The sequence below is a fragment of the Mastigoproctus giganteus genome, chromosome 3, assembly GCF_048544385.1.
Source record: "Mastigoproctus giganteus isolate SK-2022 chromosome 3, ASM4854438v1, whole genome shotgun sequence".
In the NCBI taxonomy this organism is placed as follows: domain Eukaryota; kingdom Metazoa; phylum Arthropoda; class Arachnida; order Uropygi; family Thelyphonidae; genus Mastigoproctus; species Mastigoproctus giganteus.
In genome coordinates this window covers 103,394,653-103,419,036 of record NC_143577.1, presented here as the reverse complement: position 1 = coordinate 103,419,036, position 24,384 = coordinate 103,394,653, and the positions used below count along the sequence as shown (strand labels likewise).

Here is a 24,384-nt window from a genome sequence, read left to right as displayed (position 1 = left end):
AGAACATCCAGGTTGGTTGTTAAGAGAAAGTACCCAAGAAGCTGTCCACAGTGGGTACTATATGGTACTATATCACAGAAGGGAAGAATGGCAATTGGTGTCCATGCCAATCAGCAGTTTGGCATGGACACCAATGACAGGGACACCAATGACATCTACATGCCCATGGACTGGGCATGTAGAATCCCCAATGGAGCAAGTACACTCTAGCTTGTTGGCCTTACAGTTGGTGCAGATAGGATCTTGGCTTGGCTATGATTTGGGCACTCTGTATACATGCTTTATCTGAGCACAAGGACCACAGGTGTGGGTATTGTGCCCTAACTTTAAATATTTAAAACATTTTTGGACTACGATGTGCTTCCTAAATCTATGGCTGCTCCACCCCAAGAACGCTCAGTCCCGAGCTTTAAGGATATCGCAGACCTTGGGTGATAACTTAAGGATCCAGTTGTTGGTATAATAATCCTACTTCCTAATTTCTATGATTACTTCCCAGAATGCTTCCTATTTAGAATTTGCATATAGTGATGTCATCAGTTGAATGCACTGAAAAGAATTTGCAAACTGTCTAAGAACATTGAAGTCACCTTTTTGAATAAAAATTCTCTTCACCTTTCCCTGAACAATACAGTAGACTGTTGAAATAGCAGCACCCCAAATAACGGCACATTCTAAATAATGGCACATCGAGATTGGATGTGTATGTACAGCGCAGATGTCTTGCAGTGCCAAAAAAAGAGAATGGTAAGTCACATGATCACTATATTTTGTTACACTTGCCATTTTCAAAGTGAATTCTATACTGATATCACGGTTTATACTGCTGTTTTACATTTATGTTAAATTGAAAACCCCTCATTATGGCTCCTAAAGTAAATAAACCTCATATAGAGAAGAAAAGAGCAACATTAAAGCTAAGTGACAAACTTGATATAATCCAAACAATTACATTAGGGTCATCCAGAAAGTTAATTCATATACCAGTATGTATTATGTCTGTAAATTGCATGTGTTCTCTGGTCGATTTACCTGTTTTTCTGGATGAAACCCCCAGTTTCTGGAGGGAGGGGACCATGCAGCTGAGACTGACTAACTCAGACCTGGAGTGAATAAAGCCCATAAAAGTTCCTCACATCATCAACGGGATTCGAATCCAGGCCTTTTCCACCTAATGTGGTGATACCACTGTACTACCCGCACAGACTAAACTTGATATAATAAAGAAAATAGAACGGGGCATAAGCAGGAGTGTATTGAACACAGAATATAACATTGGATCATCAACGTGTTTGTTTTTTATGTGCAGTTAATAAAATTGTATTATTAATCTCTATTTCTTATTTAGGCTCATTATTTCTGCATTAAAAATAAAACTTTCTAGATAACGGAAGAATCAAAATAACGTCACCATGAATCCCCGAAGGTGCCATTATTCTGAAAGTCTGCTGTAGTCAATGCCTTAAGGAAATCTAACGTCAATATATTATGATCACTACCTTTTTTTTTTCTTCTTTTGTCTTGAGATTGTTATTGCATGAATGGTCACTGCTGATAATTCTGATCATGAGTATCACTTGCCCCTTTTTTTTGGCTCTGTAACATGCTGCTATTGAAAGAAGTATTCAATAAATGTAGTAAAATTCGGGTGTGTGAGTGAGAAACTCACCAGTTGGACTCAGTATCTGAAATGTTGAAATCCCCCATTATCAGGCATTCTGATTTACTGGCCAAATCTGTTTGTCTAGTTGTTTACTATATTCTGCAGCCTTTGGCAATAACATGCTTCTACTCTTTTTTTCACTGCATTTGTCACACCAAACTAACTCAATATTACACTTGCTGCCTTCAATAGCTGTGCACCTTGCTTTAGATTGTATTAGCTTCTTGCATATACCCGGGGTTCGAGCCCGTCACCACCAAATACGGAGGATGCGGAAAGGTTAGGGAATGACCACCGCATATCCCGGAGCAATATGGCCTTAGTTGCTAATGCTCCTAAAAACCAAATAACAAACAACAAACAAACTTGCATATACAGTAGACTTTCAAAATAACAGCACCTTTGGGGATTAAAAGTTTTATTTATTTTTTAATGTATTTAATGTAGAAATAATGAAGCCAAATAAGAAATAGAGAGAGAGATTAAAATTGCAATTTTATTAACTGCACATAAAAAAAAAAAAAAAAAACATAAAGACCATCCAATTTTATATTCTGCCATGAATACACTTCTGCTTAAAGCCCATTCTATTTTCTTTATTGTATCAAGTTTACTCTACATGTGTAACCCACTGGTATCGTCACCGTCCTCCCCACACTGGATGGAAAAGGTCAAGGTTCGAATCCTACCGATGACGCAAGGAAGGTTTTTAGGCTTTTTTCACTCTGTGGCTGAGTTAGTGGATCTCAGGCATATATATAGCAAGGTTTCCCCCCAAGAAACGAGGTTTTTGTCCAGAAAAACAGGCAAATCGAGCAGAGAACAAGCATTTTACAAACACAATACACATGGGTGTATGAATTAACATTCCGGTGACCGTACTGTAATAGTTTGGGATTATAGTAAGTTTGTCACTAAGCATTAATGTTGTTTTTCTTTCTTCTCTGTATGAGGTTTATTAACTTTAGGAACAGTAGTGAAGAGTTTTTAATTTAAAATTAATGTCAAAATGCAATATAATCAGTGATATCAGTACAGAATTCACTTTGAAAATGGCGAACGTAAACAAATACAGTAATCGCGTGACGTCGTTTTCTTTTTTCGGCACTGCAAGACATCTGCGCTGTACGTATACATCCGATCTTGATGTGTTGTTATTTCGACAGTGTACTGGAACTACCCCATCCTCTTCTCCTGTGTCCTTTCTCTTCATATGGTACTCAACACGCTCAAATTGTGCATTTCACATGTGAGTTGAAACATATTTCAAATTTTTGTATGATATTCATATTATATGATTTAATCAATACTTCTAATTCAAACTTATTTAATCTTTTCCTAGCTTTAGAGTACAAACGCATAGGTGCTTTAATGCATCCCATATATTTGCTTGTCTAATGAAGCACCCAGCAGGCCTTGTAATATAGCATATCTTTCTTTTCTGGCTGCTGTGTATCCCAGTGGAAAAAGTGCAAGAATTAATTTAACCTCTTATTGAACCATTAAACTTTTAGCTTCCCTTCCCATTCATGCTAGCAGTTTTACAGACCACACTTCTTCAATAGTACCAAAAATATTTTTACACCTCATTTCCTTATTTGTATGGAAGTGAAAGAGAAAAAGTTGAGAGGAAAGTGGAAGAGAAATTTCTGAAGTCAAATGTAAGAATAGGACCTAGGTTGGATGATGTCTATCCAAGTATATTAGGAGAGGTAGCAGAGGATCTAAGCAAACCCCTAGTCATAATTATGAGAGGATCCTTGGTTTCAGTGGAAGGCCATGTGGGCTTGAGATGTCTGAATGTATCCCCAATTCACAAAGGGGCTTCAAACAGTAACAGAAGTGCAGTTATACTTCATTCACAGAATAGGTTTATCAAGAGGCAACCTTGTCTGACCCATATGATAGGATACTATAATGCAATAACAAAGAACTGGATGCAAAAAAAAAAAAGAGTTGATGTCATATACAGGAACTCCCCGACTTACAGAAATTTGACTTTATATAAGTTTTTGCTGGTTGGTGCAAACTTAAAAAAATCGTGGAAACGTATTTTGCATCCTGTAGAAATAAATGGAAGTATCATGAAAATATCGTAATGTGAACCCAATAACATGTTCTGGTTTTTTTTTTTTTTTTTTTTGTTTTTTTTAATTCGCTCCAAGTCCTTCGAAGTTGAAAATTTCGCTATATTATTAAGCTTTTATCTCTCTAAAAGGTCATATTTATAATGGAAATTGCACCCCTTTCATCGTTATCATATGTTTCCGTTATAAGAATCAACTTTGAATGCCTTTGTGATATTTTTCTAAAGCACGTTTCTGGAGATCACTACCATAAAACAATAAAAACAATTTGCACTTTCCGGTTTATTGGGATTTTCTATTAGTGCATCTAATTATAAACGAGTAGTAAACTCGATCTTATTGCATTTGTAATAATATCGATAACTGCAATTGTGTGGATTTTTATGCTTTATGGTGAAATGTGTTCCCTTCACTGAAATCTTCAATCATATAAAAAAAGAAATTTTCAGAAACTTCTCGTCATTCCTATTTATGTATTACAATAATGAAGGGGAAGCGATCAACCATAAATTGCAAGTGGTTGTAGTGCCAGGAAATGAAACAAAATTGATTTAAAAATGAAGATGAAAATGATTAAGAAGTACGAAGGAGGACAAAGTTTGTCATCTATTGCAAGGAAATTAGGTCTCGCTGCTGTAACAGTGAGTACTGTTTTAAAGAACAGTGCACATATAAAAGAATATGTCAAAGGATCAATGCGCTTAAGATCAACAGTGATCACAAAACAGCATTCAGATGCTACATCGAAGATGGAACAGCTGTTAATAATATGGATGGAAAATCAGATTCAGAAGCGAGTGCCCCTGAGTCTAATGACCATTCAAGCAAAAGCAACAAGTATTTATAAAGATATTAAGGATAAGTACACCGTACCCCAACACAAGTTCTTGGCAAGCAATGGGTAGTTTAATAGGTTCAAGCATCGTGCTGGTTTCAACAACGTTAAAGTTTGCGGTGCAGGCAGCTATTCAATGCATCAAAGTTAAAAAAATCTCATCAAAGATGCTTGACGAGACTGCTTTGTATTGGAGGCGAGCCAAAAGACTCGCCTCCAATACAGAGCAGTCTCGTCAAGCATCTAGCCTCCAAGGAGCCAAGACGCTTCATCACCAGAGAGATGATATGGCGTTATGTGCAATTATGCAATTGCGAGGTTTGAGGAGACGGATCCTGACAGCGAATGATTCTTAAAAGTTAACAGAGAGGTGAATGATATGCTTGCTTGCTACAAAGAAATCTACGATGAAAAGAAAAAAGCCACCGTCAAGTCATCCATTAATATGTTCTTTCGTAAGTTGAGCAGCCGACGCTTTCTAAATCACAGCTTTCAACCTCCGCAGCGGCATACTTATCAGCTGAAAGACGTCAATCCTGGCAACCATACTCAAGAGGTAAAACTTTCTGACATTGTGCCTGTCTCCTCTTTTTTTGTAATTTTTCCTGTGCATGAGATCAAAAATTGAATAAATACAATAAAATAGCATTAGCATTAGTAGAGGCATATGATGCAAAAAGCAAGCTTATGCAGCATCAGCCAAAAAAAACAAAAACACTTCCACTTCACCCCTCCGTTCGTTTGAAATACCTGTCCAGCTGAGCCTTAAATTTATTTAGACTATCAACAAGGGATGGAAGTCTGTTCCACCAACCAACTACCCACTGACTAAAGGCAAATTTCTGCACATCTATCCTACATCTGTCTTTCCTCAATTTGAATTTATGCCCTCTCAGGTGATTATTCTGAGCAAAAGAAGAATCCTATCAGCATTGAGCATACTCAAACCATTCAAGGCTTTATACACCTCTATCAGATCACCTTGCGGGTGCGTAGTCTCCAGACACTAATTTGCAAAACTTAAGCCTTTCTTCGTAAGAGCAACCCTTTGTTCCATTCAATAATCTCGTTGCCCTTCTCTGTATTCATTCCAGCAGCTCTACATTCTTCTTGAAATGAGGCCTCCAGACCTGTATACAGTACTCAAGGTGTGGCCTGACCATTGCCTTATACAAGGGAATAATCACCTCCTTATCTCTGCTAGAAAAATTCCTGTACATCATTGACAAGACACCATGGGCTACTCTTGCAGCCTGTCTGCACTGCTCAGAGAACTTCATATCTGCCTGCACAATTACCCCCAGGTCCTTTTCATTCTCTACCACTGTCAGTGTAGTACCACAGAGTTGATACATTGCTCTGGGGTTGCTGTTTCCCATATGTAGTACTTTACATTTGTCAATGTTAAACTTCATTTGCCACCTCTCAGCCCATCTGCTCAACCTTTCCAGATCCTGTTGCAGCAGCATAGCGTCAGTAGTGTCCTTGACAACCCTGCCAACCTTTGTATCATCTGCAGACTTGGACATTAAGTTTGATATACCATCATCAATATTATTTATAAACACAGAAAACAATAATGGACCCAACACTGAACCCCGAGGGACTCCACTAAAAACATTAGTCCACGATGAGCAGTGCCTGTTGATTACCACTCTCTGTGTTCTCCTCCTCAACCACACCTTTATCCATAACAGCAATTTGCCTCCAATGCCACACTGCTCCAATTTGTGCAGCAGTCTTCCATGTGCAGCAGTATCAAAAGCCTTTCTAAGATCCAAGTATATAATATCAAAGTTATTCTCTGCATCCGGTTCTTTTGTGACTGCATCATAGTATCCAATCAAATTGGTCAGGCAAGACTTTCCCTTAACAAAATCATGCTGTGTCCGAGCTATAACTGAAGTCTTGTCTAGATGATCCTGCAGTGCTTCTTTAACCAGTGCTTCCATTAATTTTCCTGGAACAAAAGTTAAACTCACAGGTCTATAATTACTTGTGTCAGCCTTTGATCCTCCTTTGTGAATTGGAGTCACATTTGCACATCTCCAGTCTATGAGTACCTCCCCTGAGTCACATGTAAATAATTCTATTTACATGTTCGGCGAACATTTTTTGATTCAATCAATTCAGCGAGCACAGTTGTGTGTGCTGCACAAGCACAGGACAAATTCTGACTTACGTAGCATTCCGCGGAACGCAACTCTTATGTAAGTTGGGGTGTTCCTGTACTTTACTTTTGTTTTTTTGAAAAAATACTGTTGCACATAATAAACTGCTGTACAAATTTGAGCAGTGTAGCATTAAGGGCAAGTTACTACTGTGGATAAAGGAATTGTTAAGTGGAAGAAGACAGAGTTGTTACCAGTGGATGCTGATCTTCATGGACTAATGTTATAAGTGGAGTCTCCCCAGGGTTGAGTGCAGGGACTATTGTTGTTTTTTGTATTTATTAATGATATTGATTAAGTATATCAGGCTTAATGTCTTAGTTTGACCTTAAGGTTGGTAGGATTATTAAGGACAGTAATGATGGTATGCTACTGCAACAAGATCTAGAAAGTTGGGCTGAGAAACAGCAATTGAGATTTAACATTGACAAATGCAAAGTGCTGCATACCATAGACAAATACTTTGCATTTATCAATGTTAGTATTTGTCTTTTCTAAATGTTGGTACATAATTCTGAGATTACAGCAGTAATCTCAGTTTAATGTCCCAACTGTGTGGTACAAACTCAGGATAGTAGAAAATTAAAAAACCTTGGGGGTAATTTTTCAATCAAAGATGAAGTTTCCTGAGCAGTGCAGACAGACTGCCAGGACAGCACATGGGGCAATGATATACAGGAATTTTGCTAGCAGGGATAAGGAGGTGATTATTCTATTGTATAAAGCTGCTTCTTGATACCACATACAGGTCTGCAGCAAGGTAAGAGTGGGGCAACAAAATTCATAATGGAAACAAATGGGTGCCCTTAACAAGAAAGGCTTCAGTTCTGCAAATTCTGCCAATTGAAAATTAGCACTTGCAAGGCGATCTGATTGATGTGTTTAACGCTTTGAATGGATTGAACTAGCTCAATTCTGATGGGATTCTTCCTTTTGCTTGAAATGCGCATATATGGGAGGGATAAATTCAAACTGGGGAAGGATGGTTGAGGATGCAGAAATTTATACAGAAATTTGCCTTTAGCCAATCAGTGCTTGATTTCTGGAACAAACATTCGTACGTTGTTGTGAAGTGGATAGCTTGAATAAATTCAAGGAAGAACTAGACAGACTATTGGAGTGGATGGGATAGGCGAAATGTGATTTTTTTTTTTTTTTTTTTTAAATAATTTTTTGCAGGTGCTCTATAAGCTTGATTTTTTGAATAATTTTCAAAAACTAATATTATAAAAGCATCATCACATATTCTTGCACCTCTTCTGCCTATTTGTATCCTATCCCTGCAAAATGTGTTTCCCTGTTAACAAGCACTGACCTGCTGTTGAAAATTCTTCCCCAGTGAGCCTTGCAATCAATAAATGCAACCTGTCATTGCATTTATTTATTTACAACATCTGCATTGTGTACTCCTTTATATCATGTTTATCCAGACTCTTTCACTTTAATGCATGGCTTTTTCTCAACATTTTCCTATACCTATTAAGTAAATTCTATAAATTTATCCTTAATTTCATAATCAGATCCAAACATGTATACAATGATATGAAACTTTGTGCTCGTAACGGACAGCTGTTCTGTTACCTGATTATCTTTATCTTCTGTTTTTTTTCCATCTATTCTTTTTTGAACAATATATTTCCCATTTTATCATTAGTCGTCAACAGTAGCTACTTCTTTTTGTACAGCCATTTTGCTGTTGGCGATTCTGCTGTGTTTGATGCACAAGTCCAGGTACGTGCACTGAAGACTTCAGCTATGTTTGATGGTTCCCACATTTTAATTCCTTTGAGGATGTGAACTCTGTTCATCAAGCTCTGATATTTGCATATCAGTGATCAGTTTGTGCCTACTTTCCTTACACTCTTTGCTTCGAAAATGAACAAAGGTATCCCCCTTTCCTGTATTATCTCTTGTTACAACATTTTTGACCATTCTAATATGCAGCAAGTAAGCCCATTAAAAGTACTGATTCATAGAAAAGCCTCTTCCAAATTTTCTGCTCTAGTGTGGTGCATGACTTTTAGCTTAAAATGTGTAAATTGAAAATATTGCACTGAACTAAGAGATACAACAGTGTTATTCATCACTTGCAGCCAACAGAGTTCCTGTAATATAGGTGGGTGGGAATCCTGCTCACTGAAACAAACTAAAATAAATTTTATGAATTATAATAATTATAAATCATTTTGAAACTCCAAGATGATCCCTACAGAAAAATAAGATATTTAACCAGATACTAACCTCAGAAAAGAGACAGAGAACTGAAATTGTAACAGGTTCAACACTATGATATCTGATAATTTGCTCTTGTATAAAAAGCCCCATATAGAAAATATCATTGGTCTTCATCCAGACACGGTTGGAAGTGTTGGCTGACTCCTCTAATTCTGTAAAATGGCTTCATTCTAGGAAAATTCTTGTAGAAATTAGAAGTAGCAAACACTTGGAGGAGCACCAAGTGTTTGCTATTTCTTATGGCATTTCTCTCACAGTATGGGGAAAATGCCAAACTCCCAGGGCATCTGAGAATGAGATCTTGAAATGAATAAAGTGGAAATCTGTGCCAAACTGAAAATGCAAGGTGGGAGCTGCAAAAGAAATATTTGTGGATATCTGCATTATCTTGTCCTTATTTTAAATTCATAGTCTCCTAATTCAGTGACAGCTGGTCATCTTCCCTTCCCGGAATATACTATATTCTTTAAAATGCTTTTAAGTGCTAAAAATAGGCTTGCATGCCATGACAGGCCTCATTGTGGTGCTAAAGTTCATGACATTGAAGTATGTTTAGCCTCATATATTACTGTTGTGTCACTTGTCAAGGAGAGCAATTTTCATATTATTAAGCATTCCAGAATTGGAACAAAGAAAAAGAAATACAGGCTTAAGGCAGATTTGAACATACACCAAAAGGCAAGAAGAACCCTAAGACCAGTAAATAGCAATAAACTCAGTGTGCTAAAATATTTGAAGAAATTATATCGAGACATCAGAAATGACTGTTCCACAGAATGAATGGTCGTTGAGGTTGTCACAGACTTTCTCTCAGATATTCCAGACCAGCTGTACTTGCCACCTGCTCATCTAAAACGCTGATAGAACTGATAATCGGGTGATATTCAGGTCAAGTAGGCCCAATTTCGGCAAAGTCCGGATGGTCTGTGACAGCCAAATCCTCTGCTCGCACTTTCACAATGGTGGCACTGGTAGTAATCCTGGGTATAACCTCCGTGCACAAGCACACTGTGGATGACCACTGTCCCAGGTATGAACCAACATAAGCAGGGATCGAGGTGTGGCACCCACACCACATGGAGGAATGCCGCCCCGCTGGGTTACCAGGAAATATTAGGTGATAGATGATTCGCATCAACTGGTGCAGTACCATCACTTTGCTTATTGGAGGCTTGAAGTGGTGGAACCCATGTTTAGTCTCCAGAAATAAGTTCCAGTCAACCCTTCCCCATCTCTTCCATCATGCAGTATGAATGATGCTTTTGAGGTTATGATGAACATCATGGCAAGATCCAATCTTCCTTACATTTTGAGAGTACAGCTCTAAAACGGTGTTCGCAGGACGGCCGCTAGTCAGTACACCAGACTGAACCTATTGGTAACTTTAGGAGGCTTCCGGATCAGCTAGTGTATAATCTTGCTACCTCTACTCTGAGAGATAGTGACTGGAGAGAGTCTGAGTAGTGTTCATGCGAGGAGCATTGTTGAGGCCACATTATGTCAATGATCTGGGTATATTCTTACCATGTGTACGCCCTATCCAAAAATTTCATTACTTTATACAGCATGTCCCCTCCACTTTTTCTTACTATTGAATACACCATGAATTGTCAAACTAATAGAGTAAGCATATCTGCGAAAAGATCTAAACCTCCCAAACACTTACTAGTTCATTTCACAAATATACGTGGTCTCAATTCTAATCTCAATGATGTCCATTTCCACTTGCAGTCTGCCAAACCCCATGTACTTTTTCTGACATAATCTCAGTTATCGGTTGATTCAACAGTAGTTGAATCAACCGATCTGTTGCCCAAATTATTCACTGTATGATTCCTTTCACCTCAAAGATGGTACTTGAGCATATGTCCGTTCCGATATTCCCTGTCAGAGACTTGGTAATTTGGAATCTCCTCTTTTCAATCTTCTCTAGCTTAAAATCTCTCTACACCATTGTGTCAAATTCATCTGTTGTCTCTACCGTTTTCCCAATTCCACTAATCACTTGCAGCTCTTTGACTTCCTCTCTTTGCAACTTGACTCTCTCCAGTCCAACTTTCCTAACAGCAAGGAAATTTTCCTTGGTCATTTTAATGTTCAGAACTCCAGCTAGTTTCCGTTTTCTAGTCACACCGACCCAGCTGGTCGAGATGCTGAGGCTTTTGCAATTTCTAATGATCTTGCATAGATTGTTCATTTACCTACAAGAATACCCGACAATCCTAACCAGCCAGCCAACACGCTTGATTTTTTTCTCACAAACAACCCTTCTAAGTGCACGGTCGAAGTGAGTGGTCCTTTAGGCACCTCAGATCACAAATTGGTGATTGTCTCTTCTCCAGTGGAGCCTTTATCTCATGGCTATTCCCAACCTCATTGTTTTTCATTACAAGAATTCAAAATGGGATGACCTGTGAGATTTCTTTTCCTTGGTCGTATTACTGTTTCAAAACTTGTGATAACGTTTGCTCAGATCGTGTCAGTGAAATTATTCTTGTAGGAATGGAATCCTTTATTCCACACTCCACATTAAAATCCCATCCTTTATCTAAACCTTGGTTTTCCAATAAATGTGCTAAGGCTGTTCAGGAGAAGAATGTTGCATATTGTAATTGGCTTGTTTCCAATTCTTCAGTTTCATTTTCTGCCTACACCATAGCTCGCAACAATTGTAAAGCAGTCACTAATCAGTCCAAACTAGATTTTGAACACGCTAAGAGTAGAAAACTTGCTTCTTACCCCAATGGTAGCCGAGCATTCTGGTCTCTTGCCAAAGCTATTGGCCGCAACTTTTGCCCATCTGTGCTCCCACCTCTGTCAAAACCAGATGGTTCTGTTGTCACGTCAGCCGAGGATAAAGTTGACCTACTAGCATCCCATTTTTCTTCCAACTCATGTATTAATTATCTTGGTAAAACACCACCCACCATTCCCAAATGCTCCATTCAATGCCTCCTGTGGTCTTCCATCTGAAGGATGTCAGAAGGATTTTGATGAATCTCGATGCTAAGAACGCTCCAGGTCCTGATGGTATTTCTCCACTTGTTCTCAAAACTTGTGCTCCTGAACTTACTCCTGTTCAAATCCTGTTCTTTGCCGCCTTTTTTCACTTTCTTATTCCAAAGGTGTTTTTCCTTCTGCTTGGAAATTTGCTCATATCCAGCCAGTTTCTAAAAAGTGTGACGTCCCTCCCATCCAATTATTGTCCCATTGCAATTACTCCTACTCTTTCTAAAGTAATGGAGAAATCAATTAACCGGCAACTTTTAAACTACATTGAAACCTTCCGTCTGATTATCGATCGCCAGTATGGATTCCGTCAGTGTCGATCCACTGGTGATATTCTGGTTTATATTACTCATTTATGGACAAATTCAGTGGAAAGGTTTGGTGAAATAATCAGTTGCTCTTGACATTTCAAAAGCTTTCAATCATGTTTGGCATAAAGGTCTTCTAAACAAGCTTCCATCTTATGGTTTGCCAACTGTTTTTTGTAATTGGTTATCCAGTTTTCTCTCTGATGGCTCTGTCTTCTAACTTCTCCACTAATGCTGGTGTTCCCCTAGGTTCAGTTCTTTCCCCCACTCTTTTCCTCTTGTATGTTAATGACCTTCCACTGACTGGAAATTCTATCCATAGTTTTTGCTGATGATAGAACATTGCATTCCACTTTCCATTTTGAAAAACCTTGCCCTGCTCGATCAGCTTCAACTTCTCGAATATCCACTACCAATTCCTTAAATGCCGATCTCAACATAATTCTTCAGTGGGGCAAAGACAACTTAGTTGATTTCAATCATTCTAAAACTCAGCCTTGTTTTATATTCTTTTGCTCCTATGCTTATCTTTAGTGACACTCCGATTTCTAGGCAAAAAGATATATCTCTTTTGGGGATTACACTGACTTCTGATTTCTCTTGGCACAAGCATATTACAAATATTGCTTCCTCTGCATCTAAAAACTTGGTTTTCTCTTTCACTCTCAGTGTTACTTTTCTTCCAAACAGCTGTCACTCTATACAAATCGCAAATCCGCCCTACCATGGAATATTGTTTCCACATCTGGGGCAGTGCCCCCAAACCCTCTCTCAGGCTTCTAGATTCCATTCAAAAGAGGGCAGTTAGGTTAATTAATGACTCCTCTCTAACAGAGTCTCTCCACTCTCTGTCTCATAGACGTACTCTTTCTGCTGCATGGCTTTTCTAGAGATACTTCCATGGGTAGTGTTCTTCTGAATTGGCTTCTATAATTCCCACTCTCTCTTTCAAAACAGTTTGAACACGTGCCCCCACCAATCAACAACCATTTACTTTCCAACGTCAAACTCACAGAACCAACTTTTCATCTTCCTCGTTTATTCATTCAACTGCCGTTTTCTGGAACAATCTTCCCCCATACGTTTTCCTAAAAATTACAGTGTACAGAAGTTCAAGGCTAATGTCAACAAATATCTTCTTTTGTCTTCTCAACCTCCAACCCAAGCACGGTACTAAGTACAGTGGATTCCGGTTATTTGGGCCATCGGTTAATCAGGGCAGCCTTTTATTTGGGGCAAATCTTGAAAAACCGAAGGGAATCGAGAAAATAGCCAGAGTTTACTTTGCTTATTTGGGACAAAATGCCATTTAATCTGGGCAGGAGACCGCAGCACTGAAGATTACCCTATGATTGTCTCCGGCCGTACCACGTAGTTCGGTCGGATTTCTGGAGGTCACAACCATAAAACAATAAAAAACAATTAGCAGTCACCTGTTTATTGGGCTTTTGTGTTAGTGAAATCTATCATAAACTGATAGTAAACTCGATCTTATTGAATTTGCGATAATACCGACGGCTGGAATTCTGTGGGTTATTATGGTAAAATGTGTTTACACTTCTATGGAATCTTCAATCATATAAAAAAATAATAATTTTTTGAATCTTCTCTTCATTCCTATTTTTAAAGTTTCTTAATTTGGTACTCCGTTCTTACTTGCGCGTATCGCGTTATTTGCAATTTGTGTGTGTGTGCCGTGTTTGTTATTGATTGCTTATCTTTTTACTGTTTTAAATATTAACTCCCACCCACAAATGACACTGAACAGAAATGTCAACTAGTTTAGTTAGTATGTACATATTACAGTACGTATTAATTATTCCGATTATCATGTATGTTCTTCCGAATTTCACGTATCATTTAATTTTTTAATTGGTAAGGTAATAAAGGGTAAATTTGTACTTAATATATCTTTACTTTTATAGCCTGTGGATAATATTCCTCCTATTTTCGCTAATTAGAATCGCTGTTTAATAGAATTAAAATTCAATTCAAAAACGTGATTACAATGACCGGCGCTTATTACAAATCGTATAGTGAACGGTACTTTACAATGGTAACTCCATTGTAACGTGATTTGATTGTACAGTGAACCAATTGTAAAGGGGGGGAGGTTACATTATTTTTAACTATTTATGTGAAACTTCGGATAATTGGGGCAGCTGCTTAATCGGGCACTATTCCCAATGTGTCCCAAATAACCGGAATTGACTTTACTATAGGTTCTAATACCTCTCGTGTTTGGGGTTTTCATAAAAAAAAAAAAAAAAAAAAAAAAGATGAATCATTACCTCCCATTATATGCTACATACTGAGTTCTGAAAAACCTCACAGAAAATTGAGTCAGCTGGTACTCCATTATCGGTACTCCTTATTGCTATTCCCTAGTATCGGTACTCCTTATTGGATACTATCACTTAATATCTAACTTGGGAACTCTTTTTCGAAGAAGAATTGGAAACACATCACATCCATACTGCTTTTCATCATCAGGTTTCTGCTTTTACAGAAAATTAAGATTTGGTGGTTATTTCAGAAACCTACAAATACATTCAGCAAGTTGAAATAATGCTTAAATTCCTCTACTAGAATTGTCATTGATTCCAGTGAAGTACTGATGATATCAAAGCCTGCCTCCAAGTTTGTTTTTGTTTCAGGAGAAATACCTAAAGGCAGACAAAGACCCTTCCTGGCCTAACATTACTATAATCTGTAATTGGGAAAGGAGTTGCCCAAAGAGGATTTTGTGGACAACCAGGTGCGATCTCAGTCTTTCCTACTCACAGCTTACACAGAGGTACTAGCAGTTAGACTTGCAATTGTATTTTTATTAAAATTGTGGCCCCAGATTGCAAATTTTTTTCCGGCTGATTTGTATCTCTGTGGCTCACTTGCATTTTTAGAGAGACAAGACAGAGAATTTACATACCGCAGCCTTCTTACTTCACAAAAAAAAACAGAAATGTTGTGTATCACTACCTGACCTGCTGAGATTGTGTTTTATATGCCTTTAAGTACAGATGATTCAAAATATATCTTCAATGAAATTCAAAGTCTGAATTGAATCCATGTCTTGTTGTGAATAGCATGTTTAATTCGAAAAGCCTACCAAAACCAACTACACTCCTGCATTGTATAATGAAAATTTACTACTGTATTGTCTTTATACAGTAAATTTTACATTTCTATTCACTTCCACAGAATTTTGCACACAGAAACATGGACAATTTATTTACCACTGACTCACACTGGGAGCTCACGTGTAATCAGTTTTTTCATACTACTAAAAACCAAACGCACTGTGATTGTGAAAAATACGAAACATGTAATTTTGGTACAGATTCTGTACATTTTTAAGTGACATTATGAGAGAATGATAACAGATGTACTTCAGAGGAAAGAATTTTGAATTGAAGGATTAAAAAAAAATTTTAAAAAAGAACTGTTCTTCTTAAGGAATTTACAGTTAGTCATTTTCAGTTTCTGGTGTAACAAGCAATGCTGAGTTTCATTTTTGTTACCCTTACAAGCAGTATATTAAACCAAGTTTTATTCTGTTTATTACATAGAACTATAATTGTTATGTACACTCAGTGATCATTGAATTGTGACCACCTTATCCATAATGGACTGTACTACATTACTTGCAGTATAGCCGACTGGGCTAGCCCGGTGGGTAAAGTTCCTACCTGGCAACCCAAAGGTCGCGTGTTCGAATCCCGCCTCGGGCTTGGATCATAGTACTGCAAAAACCTTGGGAGGTGCATTATGGTCACAGAAGCCGATGCACCAACAACTACCAAAAAAAAAAAAATAAAAAATCTTGCAGTATACACAGGCAAACAGCTTCATATGTTAGAGCACTGGTAATTTTCATTTGGTTGTGGGAAAGCAAAGTGATAAAGTAGCAGTTATAGGACATAACACATCGTATGTCCTATAACTGCTATATCATGGAGCTTCAAAAGGGCATGATTGTAGGACCGTTGTGTCAGATGCTACCATTTCAGAAACTGGACATCTTGTCAGTATAAGGTGTGCAAATAATGGTGTCGAATGGATCAAACCACCTCCCACGAATGTAACTATAAATGATTACACAAGGTGGATGTTCATGTCAGCGAAAGATGTAGCATCTGTACCAACACCAGTTCACTGTGCAACAGTTGACATCACAATGGAATGTGGGGAATGCAAGAACAATGTCCCAAAAGATGATGCACTGCACACTCAGACCTGGAGTTCCACAGCAGATGACTCAAGAGACACCGTCTCCTCACTGCTGATCATCATCGACAGCACTTGCTGTGGTGTAAATAACACACTGGTGCTTGCTGTTAGTACACTTGTTTCCAGTCCCTCAGTGAACACTGGAGGACTGGAAACAAGTGTACTGGCCAGATGAGTCCAAATATCTTGTGAAACATGCTGATGGAAGCCTTCATGTATGGCACAAGCAATGGGAGTTCTTGAACCTGTTGTACGTGGTGCCAACTATCCAGGCAGGTTGCAGTGGTTGCTTAATATGGAGCAGTTTGCTGGCAAGAATTAAGTTGCGTGTGCATGTGTGTGTTTCACTTGTGAGGTCTACTGGCACCTCTTAGGAGACCATGTGTACCCTGCATTTTTTCTTTACATAAATGGGATCTTTCAAGCCAATAATGCACCATGTCACTGTGCACAATTGATTCGAGGAACATAGTGATAGCACCCATGAATGTGGGGGGAACACTGGAAGTCAATCAAGATATCATCCATTTTGTGGCCAAATTCACCTGACCTCAGTCCTATTGAACACTTGTAGGATGTTTCAGAACATGAAGTGATATGCATGGACTTGCAGCCATCATCTATTCCAAAACTGGAAAGTCTTGTAGCATGGCTGCAGATATCTGTGGATGTCTTCATGCATCTAGTGGAGCTAATGCTTAGGACGAGGACTGACTGTATGAAATGTAAGGTCTACAGGGTAACCCCTGCTTAACGCTGATAATTCGTTCCGGAAAAACAGAGCGCTAAGTGAATCCGTGCTAAGCGAGCGCCGCATTCCCATATGGTAACATATGTATTGGTAAGTTGTGGTCGGTGCCATAGGATATTTCCTAATCAATAATAAACAGTAATAAAAAGATGCACAAATGTATGTCGGTCAAAACATTTAATATTCAAATATTTGTACATATAAAATATTCTGCATTACATACGTATATAATTATGTGGTAACTACTTACATATCAAAATTAAACTTAAAATTCCAATTAAAATCATGAATTTAATTGATCTAAATTGATTTAATTTAATTGGTTAATTTAATCATGAAAAATGTGTCGATTTTGGGTTGGACTTTGGTCCTCTTCCAAATAAACTAAAAGGGGTATTAATTTTAAATCCCCCGCAGCGTTACCACCCAACAATTAAGTTAACCGATTCTTCCCCGCTTTGAAACCTGGAATGTGTTTTCTTTTTTTTTTTTTTTTTTTCCCCTTTCAATATGAAACTTCTTTTAGGCATTTGTTTCCACAAAAGTCCTGCTTCATCTATGTTAAAAACTTGTTGTGAAGTATAACACATAATACCCCTCTTCAATAATTTTAACAAGTTCTTTTTTGAAAGTTTCGGCTCCTTGAACTGCACTTGCAGCTTCTCCCTGTATTTTAAATCTATTCAACCAGCCCTTGCCGGTTTTAAATGGTTCCACTTTTTTTTTTTTTTTTTTTTTTTTTTTTTAAGGTGAGTTTTCTTCAGATCATCACATTGGCTAATCTCTCTCTCTCTCTCTCTCTCTTTTATAATATTTAACTTAACTGAATTCTGCATTGGATATTATCTTCAATAAAATTAGTTAGTCTCCATTTCAATCCTAATAGCCAGCCTAGCCCTAGTTGATTGCAGTGGAACAGCTGTCTTTCCTGCTGCTAAAATTAATTCTTTATTTTTTTTAATTGTTCTTACAGTTAAACTTGCCAGTCGTAAATTATGGCACACATCTGCTTGTCTTTGACTGCTGGAATCGATTCGCTTCAAAACGTCTAATTTAATTTTCAAATTCAGTCTTTTTCTTACATTTATAGTCTTCGTATGCTCTCAGATGTTGTTGCTTTTTCATTCTTAACGGCCATTATTAACTCTTTGAAAATGTAATTGCGTTGGTTGCATTAATTACGATACAATGTTCAAGTAATCTGTCTGTTACGCACGATGTATAATACTGTACTGAGTGATGACTAGACTTCTGATAAACCCCCAGGGGCTCACATCTGATGAGTATGGGCTTGGCACACCCAGGGTCCTGAGCTGGATATCATCATTCTTCCCTTTCTTGGTGATTCCTTTCTACTTCTCTCTCTCAGGGTAATTCCCTATTATTCCCTATTTTTTTTTTGGCTGGTGCAGCATAAGCCTCAGGCTTTCTTGCACCATATGGCTAATAATAATAATAATAATAATAATAATAATAAATGCATATAACGCAAATATTACAAGCAATATACTGAATCAATTTTTAAAATGTTGATCTCAGAACTATGTAACAAGTCACTGTACTGCAATTAATTTAGCGTGCGAGAAAATTTCGTGGGAAACGTCTTAATGCTGTTTAGGTATTTATTTTCAAGCTATCAACTCCATCAAATGAGACAATTTTGTTAAATATGCCAAAGATGCAATCTGTAAAAGACCGTTATAGTGATCTGTGACAGCGTTATTGTCAGATACGGGTTATAATATAAGAACAGCATTATAGCGAATCAGCGGATTAATCATGTTAGTTGCTTCAGTTCTGTTTTTTCTTTTTTTCCCCGCCAGTTATATATGAAATATATCGTATATTTTATAATATGCAAGTTATAAAAAATTTTTTCACACAATGAAAAAGACTGGGGAGTAATTGTGCAGTCAGATATGAAATTTTCTGAGTAGTGCAGGCAGGCTTCCAGAGCAGGTCATGGGGTATTGTCAAATTTGCCTTTAGCCAGCGGGTAGTTGATCGCTGGAACAAACTTCCATCTGTCATTGTGGAAGTTGATAGTTTAAATAAATTCAAGGAGGAACTATCAAACGTTTAGAGCAGTGGTTTTCAACCTGGCTGCTGCAGCACCTTAGCGTGCTGCACAACTTTCCAGGGCTGCCACGTAATTTGGGTTTAAGTTACTTAAACTTATTAATAATAATAGCAATAAGAGCTTAATTGAAGGTACTCACCTCAATTGATCTGCTTAGTTAAATGGTATTGATAAGAAGCTCTATAAATCAGCTAAGTTAAACTTATTATTTTTTTTTAATTTATATGTTTATTTCATTATAAAAAAGTTGTACAGTATCTTTTTAATTTTGTGTTGATCTGTAATTGATGTTTACTTAGTACCTCTATATAAAGAATAAAATTATATACTGTATATATATCATCATCATCATCAGCCATTTTCAGTCCACTGCAGGATGAAGGCCTCTCCAGCAACTTTCCAGTTCCTTCTGTTTTGAGCACTGGCCATCCATTTACTACTCAAAAACTCATGAATTTCATCTTCTTCTTCTTCCTAAAATGCCTTTTCATAATCCACAGATACCAGGCATAATGGTGTTTGATATTCATTTGCTTTCTCCATTAGCTGTGATATTACGTGAAGGTGATCCATAGTTGAGAATCCTGTCCTAAAGCCAGCTTGCTCTTTCGGTTGATTCTCATCAAGTATTCTTTCTAATCTGTTAGTAATGACCCTTGTGAACAACTTGTAGATATGGGATAACGAGCTAATTGGTCTATAATTTCCAATTTCTGATTTATCTCCTTTCTTATGCAGCAAAACTATGATTGCATTATTCCACTGCTTGGGCATCACAACTTTTCTAATGCACTTTGTGAAGAGCCTTGCCAGTTTTTGTGTTATGTCTCTTCCTCCCAATTTTAACAACTCTACAGTAACTTCATCTTCCCCCGGGGCTTTCCGATTTTTCATTTTCTTCAATGCATGTTCTACCTCATCAGGAAGAATATCGGGTATGTCGTATGTGTTGCTACTTTGCAATCCATGTTCCCCACTGCTGGTATCATTCCCTCGCTCCTTGTATAATTCTCTATAGTAGTCTTCTGCTATTTGAATTATGCCTTCTCTGCTGTTTATAAGTACACCATCGCTATTCTTCAGTTTCAGTATCATTTGTCTTTCTTATATATATATATATATATATATATATAATCTGTATTATGAAATGTAATTTTTATAATTATGTTATTGTCATAAATATCAGATAACATATATTTTTTAATATTATATATATACAGAGAGAGAATTGGATCTAACAGGCAGAAAATTGAGTAGGGGTGCTGCAAAATAAAATAAATTACTTAGGGGTGCCGTTATTACAAAAAAGTTGGGAAAAAAAAACTGGTTTAGAGGGATGTGTGAAATGGTTTTTTTTTTGGGTGCTGCTACATATGCTTGCTTTCTTGCATCATATGCCTCTACTACTACACTTCCTAAGTGAATTGTCAAACTTGACAATTCTAGATTACTACAAAATAGTCAGTGTGTTTTTGTTTGTTAATATTAGCTTTATTTTTATTCAGGTAATCCTTTCTTTTTGAGCAGCTTCATTGATTAATCTTTCTTATATAATGACTTATTTCTGAGAAAACACGCACACTCACACACATGCACGCACTCTCGCGTGCACAAACATGGTTTCATTCCATGCAACCAAGGTAAAACTGTTCCTGGACAGTACACATTTTCTGTCTCTAATCTCTGCTTGTAAATTTATGTCAGAACATTTCACATTAAAAAAGGTAAAATGTCATACTTTTTCAAATGGACTTCAAGTTTTAAGTGGCCATACCACAGGTATTTTTTTTTTTTTTTAAATTAAAATGTGTTATCATTTTGTGCTAAATTTATGTTGGGGGATAGTCTATATGATAGTCTCTGTATCTTCAGTTGTATAGTTTGTTGATTAGTAAAAGCATTTTTGCTGTTTTCTTTTCTTCTTTTTTTTTTTTTTTTAATTATTATTATTTTCTGTTGATCAGGAACTGTTAAAAAAATGCCATCAGTGTATGGAACTTATCCGGGCTGCTAAGGAACGGCAAGCTGCAGAAGCCAACAAGTATGCTACAATTCTTTTAGCAGAACTTGACCAAGAAAGATCACGAGAAGAAAGTAGGCGTGCAGCCGCTGCTCGAAGACGAGAAAGAAAAAGAAGAAAGAAAAGAGAAAAACAAGAACAAGTATGATTATATCTCAAGAGTAATATGTGAAATTTATATATGTAATACTTGATGTTATTTATATTGTCGGGTTAAAATTATTTGACATAGGTGTGGATACTGAAGCCTTCAGTTCCTTCCTCCTACTTTGATCCACTCTGTGGTAAATTTTTAAGAATATATACATGAGAAACAAATAATTATGATTATATTAGGTTTGAATGATGGTTTTTTTTTTTTTTTTTTTATTTCTATAATCAGCTATATCATGGACATAGCTCACATATATCAGTCAGTAAATAAAATGAGCCCTTCATCCAATTTATGTAGTTCATAAATTTCACAGGCATTGTCTGAAAATGGAGAAGGCAAAATCATGATTATGATACAAAATTTAAATACCTTTTTTTAAGTTTTTTTTTTTTATTTTTATTTTAATGGATTCTGTGTGCCACTTTATTTTTGAATTTCAGTAATCTTTTTTTTTTTCTTTTTTTTTCTTCTCTTCTTTTTTCTTAATAGAAGTCCCATATACGAAAAGCAGTAGAGTCTATAGTACTTGGTACCATATATGATACGTAAATTGAGATGACAAAAGATATCAGTTGGATACACGGCATTAGATTTTGTGTTTGTTAACTAACAGCATAAACTCTACTTTTTTCCTATCCCGTTTATCCTTTCTGTACACACTGTACTCCCCAAATTCCAATTCTGCATTCCTTATATCTTTGTGACATCACATCCCTGATTTCACAAGAATAACTGCATTTTTGATGTCTTGAACAATACTTCCTGTTCATCAAATTTATTCTCAGACTTTTCCCCTAATTACTGGGGCAAGTCCAACACACCACCTTCATCTCTACTCAGCACATTGATCTGAACATTCTGATTTTTTCTCAGTCTTCACAGATGGTTCAAAGTCGGAAAATTTGGTGTCATCTGCTGCAGTCTTTCCAGTCACTATGATGTCTGAACAGAAATCTCTGAATGCAGTGTTAAATCACAGATTTTCACAATATAGAGCTAGCTTGCATATACAAACACACTCAACCATCCAAATTTATTATATATGTCAATTCTATCAGTTCATTGCACAACTTGTTACCAGTTAGGTATAATCCTCAGCCAGTCCTCCCTTGGGTACAGCAAATGCTAAGTTACCCTTGGGAATCAAACTTTTCTGTTTGAATCAGATTTTTTTTATTTGATCCCAATGTGGTTGGGATCTGCTGGATCCTGCCATGTTGAGATCAGGGGGAATGGAAATGATCATGGGAATTTGGCTAACATTGCAACTATATCAACAATGGCCCTAAGCATAGCTTGCCTTCTGGTTTCCTATGTGGAAAGCTGGCAAGTAATTCAAAAATTATTTTTCTGCTGGCAACACCCATAGTGCAGGTGGGCTTCACTTATATTCCAACTTATATTCCAACGGTGGCAGCATAGCCTCGCAGAATTAGTAAAGAGGAAGTTGTTCTAACTTGTATCCACATAGAACATAGTCATCTTACATTTTTTGCTGCTAGGGTTATAGTGCTCATGCATCTTCCTGTGTGTAAGCATTGTGACAGGATTTTAATTATAAAACATGTTTTTATTGAAGATGAGAATTTCATCAAAAAAATCTCATCAGTTATATTGCTCTTAATCATCAGACCATGCCTTATACACTCACTCATATTTTATATAATGAAGACAACTTGTCTCATATTTTACAGTTATTCAACGTTGCAGCCATATACAAACAGTTTTTTTTTTTTTTTTTTTTTTTGGGAAACTCCAAACAAGAAAGCATTAACAATTATAATACTTAGTACCATGCATGGGTCGAAGGATGTAGATATGAAAAAAGTTACTTGTACACATCAGATTTGAACTTCTGTAATTGTAGGTTTCAGGAAATACATGTGTAGGGGGGTTGTTCTAGAAAACAGAAGTTCAAGAGATAAATGAGAAGAAACCCCATGCTAGTCTGAAATTGCACAGTAAGACAATATAGATTGATTGTGGCATGTGGTGGATTGGTTTGAAAGGGACAGTGGGAATTATAGCAGCCAATTCAGAAGAGCAGTGCCCATGGACGTATCTATAGGAAAGGCATACAGCAGAAGCAGGATATCTATGATACATGGTGTTGAGCACCTTTGGAAGAGATTGACCATTAATTAACCTAAATGTCCTCTTTTAAATGGAGTCCAGAAGCCTAGGAGAGGTCATGCAAGCACCACCCTAGATGTGGGAACAACATTCCATATTTAGATTTGTAGAGAGTGAGAAGCTCTTTAGAAGAAAAGAATCAGTGAATGTGAAAGAGAAAACAGTTTTTTTTTGATGTAGTGGGAGCAGTATTTGTGATGTGTTTTTGCTAAGTGAGATTAGAAGTTGTGGAAATCTGAGGGTCATCAACAATAAGCATAGGAGCAGAACAATTCTTTTTGCAAGATATAAGACAGGACTGACTTTTAGAAAGACTGAAAATAACAGTTATTTTTGCTCTACCAGAGAATTACTATGCTAGTCTTAGAGCTCAGTATTTAAAGAATTAGTAGAGAGAGAGAGAGAGATAATTTTTATTACCCTTCACGGCCATAAAGCCAGGGGCTTACAGTTTCCCAAACTTCCGGGAAAATTGAACAATTATTTACAAAAAGGTAATTTTACACAGAAAACATATTATAATACAAAGGAGAGAACTCCTTACGAGAGTTAAATCTGATTGAGCTGGCTTAGCATCGAGATAAGAGAACCAGCTCAATCAGACAGGAACAGATGCAAAGTATACATCAGTCATTGCTTGATTAGTCCTACTCGTCATAATTTTTTTCCGGTAAGTCCGGTCAGCAGCGAATTTGTTCAGGTCGGCGT

General features: G+C 37.1%; 1 protein-coding gene across 3 annotated transcripts in view; it reads left to right on the top strand.

Moving 5' to 3' along the window:
• The window catches only part of LOC150088195 (ankyrin repeat domain-containing protein 17-like), a 1,023,061-nt gene that overhangs the window by 489,786 nt on the left and 508,891 nt on the right, over positions 1-24,384 (top strand). For all 3 annotated transcript variants that reach the window (XM_090369376.1, XM_090369375.1, XM_090369377.1), the window contains exon 22: positions 21,334-21,531. In XM_090369376.1, coding sequence (XP_090225502.1) covers positions 21,334-21,531 — 198 coding nt within the window. The remainder of the gene's footprint in view (positions 1-21,333; positions 21,532-24,384) is intronic.